Raw genomic sequence first — 3,898 nt, forward strand, 5'->3', positions numbered from 1 at the left:
ATACACTTATGCTGTATTTTCCTAGGTTGTGTGAAGCTTCTTCAAGAGAGCAGGAAACAGCTCCTCTACCACTTGTCCCTACATGTACCTAGTAAAAGTCTTACATAACATAGAGGCCCATAAATATCTGACACAATTATTCCTCCTCCTGTCAGTCTGCATAGCATAAACTAGTGCTCCTGAGGTACAGTCACCCTACTTTCATACCTTGAAGTGTAGTCTCTGGACTATGAGAGAGAGACCATCGGCCCAGGGTAGCCCTGTCTTTAAAAGTCATTGAGCTGGATGAGAAGACCCATGGCAGCTATTCAATGCACCAGGGCTATTTATCAAAATATTTTCCCAAGATCTTTGTGTTTTGGGAGCACTTTGTGATCTTAAGCCCAAAATCAGAATTCATAATTTTGGTTGCTAGTCATTCTTCCCACACCCGAAGACCACCATCTACCCACCTACCCTGTTCCCAATGGAATAAATATACTTATTGAATGAATATACCTATGGGTGAGTGAATGGAGGAAAAGCAATAAGAATAGAATGATTGATGATTGCTAGACACCCAGAAATTCTCATGATTTGCAACTTTATTAGCTGAAGAGGCATTAGGATTGGGAGGTAGCTGCAGAGAAACCAAGGAGGAAAAAACAGCAAAGATTAATCATGAATGCCCAATGGCTTCTTCTAGGTGGGTTAAAAAGTGAACAATTTGCAAGCCTCAAGGCAACATCATAAGAGAACTAAGCCCATCTTTGCCCATGGGAAAGGTCTCCAGCTCTTTCGCCTCTGTGGAGTCCAGGGAGCCTTATTTGCATGGCCAAGTAGGCGCCTGCTTCTGCTGGGTCTGGTGGCAAACCGGGACGCCCTTGCCACCTCCTGAGCCGCCTCCAGAGGAGCCGCCGCCGCCGCCCCCTGAGGAGCCGCCGCCACAGCCGCCGCCGCCGCCACCACCGCTGGAGAAGCAGCCGCCGCCGCCCCCGGAAGAGCCACCGCCGCAGCCGCCACCACCAGACGATCCCCCTCCGTAGCTGGGCTGGGGCGCGCACGAGCTCTGGGTGGTCTGCTGGGAGCTGTAGCCGGAGCCTCCGCCAGAGGAGCCCCCGCCGCAGCTGGAGCCGCCCCCGGAGGAGCCGCCCCCGCAGCCGGAGCCGCCCCCGGAGGAGCCGCCCCCGCAGCCGCCGCTAGAGCCTCCGCTAGAGCCGCCTCCGTAACTCTGACACTGGACCTGCTGGCTGGAGCCGCCGCCGCCGCCGCCTCCGCAGCTGGAACCTCCGCCACCGCTGGAGTAGCCTCCGCAGCTGGAACCTCCGCCACCGCTGGAGTAGCCTCCGCAGCCGGAGCCTCCTCCTCCTCCGCCGCCGGAGTAGCTCTCACACTGGATCTGCTGGCTGGGGCCGCCGCCACCGCAACCGGAGCCTCCACCGCCGCCAGAGTAGCCACCGCCGCCGGAGCCTCCGCCGCCGGAGTAGCTTTCACACTGGATCTGCTGGCTGGAGCCACCGCCACCACCGCCGCTGAACGAGCCGCCGCCGCAGCCGGAGCCTCCGCCGCCGCCGCCGCCGGACGAGCCGCCTCCGCAGCCGGAGCCTCCACCGCCTCCGGAGTAGCCACCGCTAACGCACTTGACAACTTCACCGGAACCACCTCCGCAGCCTCCACCGCCGCCGCCTCCGGAGGAGCCCCCGCCACAGCTGGAGCCCCCGCCGCCGGAGTACTTGACGCCCCCTCCGGAACCGCCGCCTCCGGAGGAGCCCCCGCCACAGCTGGAGCCGCCGCCGCCGGAGTAGCCACCGCTAACGCACTTGACAGCTTCACCGGAACCTCCGCCGCCGCCTCCGGAGAAGCCCCCGCCACAGCTGGAGCCGCCGCCGCCTCCGGAGAAGCCCCCGCCACAGCTGGAGCCGCCGCCGCCGCCGCCGCCGGAGTAGCCACCGCTAACGCACTTGACAACTTCACTGGAACCTCCTCCGCAGCCTCCACCGCCGCCGCCTCCGGAAGAGCCCCCGCCACAGCCGGAGCCGCCGCCGCCGCCGCCGCCGCCACCACCGCCACCGCCACCGGAGGTCTTCCCGCAGATCACGGGGGGCTGTGGGGTGGGCTGCTTTCTCTGGTAAGACATCTAGTCTGAGGTGGAAGAGAACTCTGGAAGAAAAGCAGAGAGAGCATCCCTGGACCAGTGGCAAGAGGATGGCGGGAGAAGAGGTACCTGCAGCCATGGCAACCCCTGAGCCACGCTGTCAGGCCAGGCAGCATGCTCTCCCCTTTCAAATCCGGAGAGCTCTCAGCTGGAATTCCTAGAAAGAAGTTGTATCTTCTCGCAGTTCTTTTTACTAAGCTTTATCTACATAGGCCTGTTAGGGGTGCCCATCTCTCTCTCTCTCTCATTCACACACACACACACACACACACACACACACACACACAGCTCTGCCTCTGGTCTCTTGTGTGATTTTGGAGCAAAGGACCCATATTCTTGCCTATTTTTTCACTTCCTGTAAAAGGGGAGGTTCGAACACTTCATCTCAAGTCTCTTTAAATCCGATCACTGATTCCTTGAGTGCAATGAGAAGATTACCACAAAGCTTCAATTAGAGTAAGGGATTTTACCCGTCCCCCACACAACAGAGAGTTTGTCAGAACATCAAAGGCTGTTGTACCTTATTCTCTGCAAAAACTCTTAGTTCAAGCTCTTGGTCTACCCCACTGAGCTTGGCCATGATCCAGAGCCAGTTATCAGAAAGAGGAGGTGACCCCCTGTGGTCCTGTCTGGCTCCACACTGGTCTTTTGGACCACCACATCCCATCAGATGACATCAGTCATTGCCTTTACCACTTTGTTAAGTCCAGGATTGGTCAAAAAGACCAAAACTAGTAGGAAGTTGTGCCCCAGCATCTCACAAGTCATTTCCCTCTCAGAATAACTCTCTTTGTAAAACAGGTGTTGGGATTCTTGTGGCTCCTAAAATCTCCCCCCATCTGCAGCATTCTCTGACTCATTCTCCCTACCACTCTGTGAGAGTATGTTCATCTTCTCCTACAAGTTCATGAGATCCTTCCAGCCCAGTCACAGGCCTTTGTAGATTTCCCCTCTGTGCCCAGCACCAGGCCTGCCCCTACTGGGGTGCCAGAGAAATAGAAGAGAGTCTTGCTTTGAGAAGTTTGCCTAATAACAATTCTGGCCAGAAGACCAGAAACACCATCTACTCAGCATCAGCTCAGTTCTCTTTCTTTTCTGCCTGAATCCCTTCTAAACATAAATGCAGTTGGGAAGCAGAGGTCTAGCAGCTCCCAAAGCAGAGAAGGACCTTTCCTGTCCATCCCCTGCTCTGCGTAACCTATACAGGCCTGGGCCAGAACAACTGAAAAGACAGGACTAGATGAACCCACACTTACCTGAAAGAAGAGTGAGTGAGGAGAGGAAGATGCTGGCTGTGTGAAGAGCACTGGAGCTTCTGAGGTTTTATATTCTTACCAGTATATGACTCATTTATTGATCTGGGCCAGCCCCTTGTGTTTGACCTTAGTTACGTGACCTGTGTTGTCGCCTCACCTCCCTGTGATTGCAAGCATTCATGAAGGTTTTGGCATTCTTGAGATGGGAAGCCTCATCTCAAGAGTGACTGGTCCCTTTTCTGGTGCAACTGTGTGGCAGGCTGCACAGGGGGATAGTCAGCCAGGATGGGTGGCTGATGCTGTTTCCAAAACTTGTGGAACAGGGTGTATGCCACAACTAGAGGGCCATGCTTGAGGAGTATGTTTCTGACTCTTGAGGTGATCTAAGAGAGTCACACTGTAAATTTCAGTCCTTTATCCAAGAAGCGGGACCTTTCAAATCCCAGAGTTTGGCTCCTGATCCCATTGCAAGGAAACCCTCCTTTGCTCCTCTTCTGGCAAAAGTTTC

At 55.7% G+C, this 3,898-nt stretch overlaps 1 protein-coding gene across 1 annotated transcript; it reads right to left on the reverse strand.

The window, feature by feature from the left end:
- Positions 1-572: 572 nt before the first annotated feature.
- Positions 573-3,508, reverse strand: LORICRIN (loricrin cornified envelope precursor protein). Its single transcript, XM_066262093.1, has 2 exons — positions 3,391-3,508; positions 573-2,139 (listed from the first exon to the last, which is right to left on the reverse strand). The coding sequence occupies exon 2, from the start codon at positions 2,114-2,116 to the stop codon at positions 803-805; it is 1,314 nt and encodes a 437-aa protein (XP_066118190.1). The 5' UTR covers positions 2,117-2,139; positions 3,391-3,508; the 3' UTR covers positions 573-802.
- Between the last annotated feature and the right edge of the window lie 390 nt (positions 3,509-3,898).

The sequence above is a fragment of the Saccopteryx bilineata genome, chromosome 2, assembly GCF_036850765.1.
Source record: "Saccopteryx bilineata isolate mSacBil1 chromosome 2, mSacBil1_pri_phased_curated, whole genome shotgun sequence".
Taxonomy (NCBI): Eukaryota; Metazoa; Chordata; class Mammalia; order Chiroptera; family Emballonuridae; genus Saccopteryx; species Saccopteryx bilineata.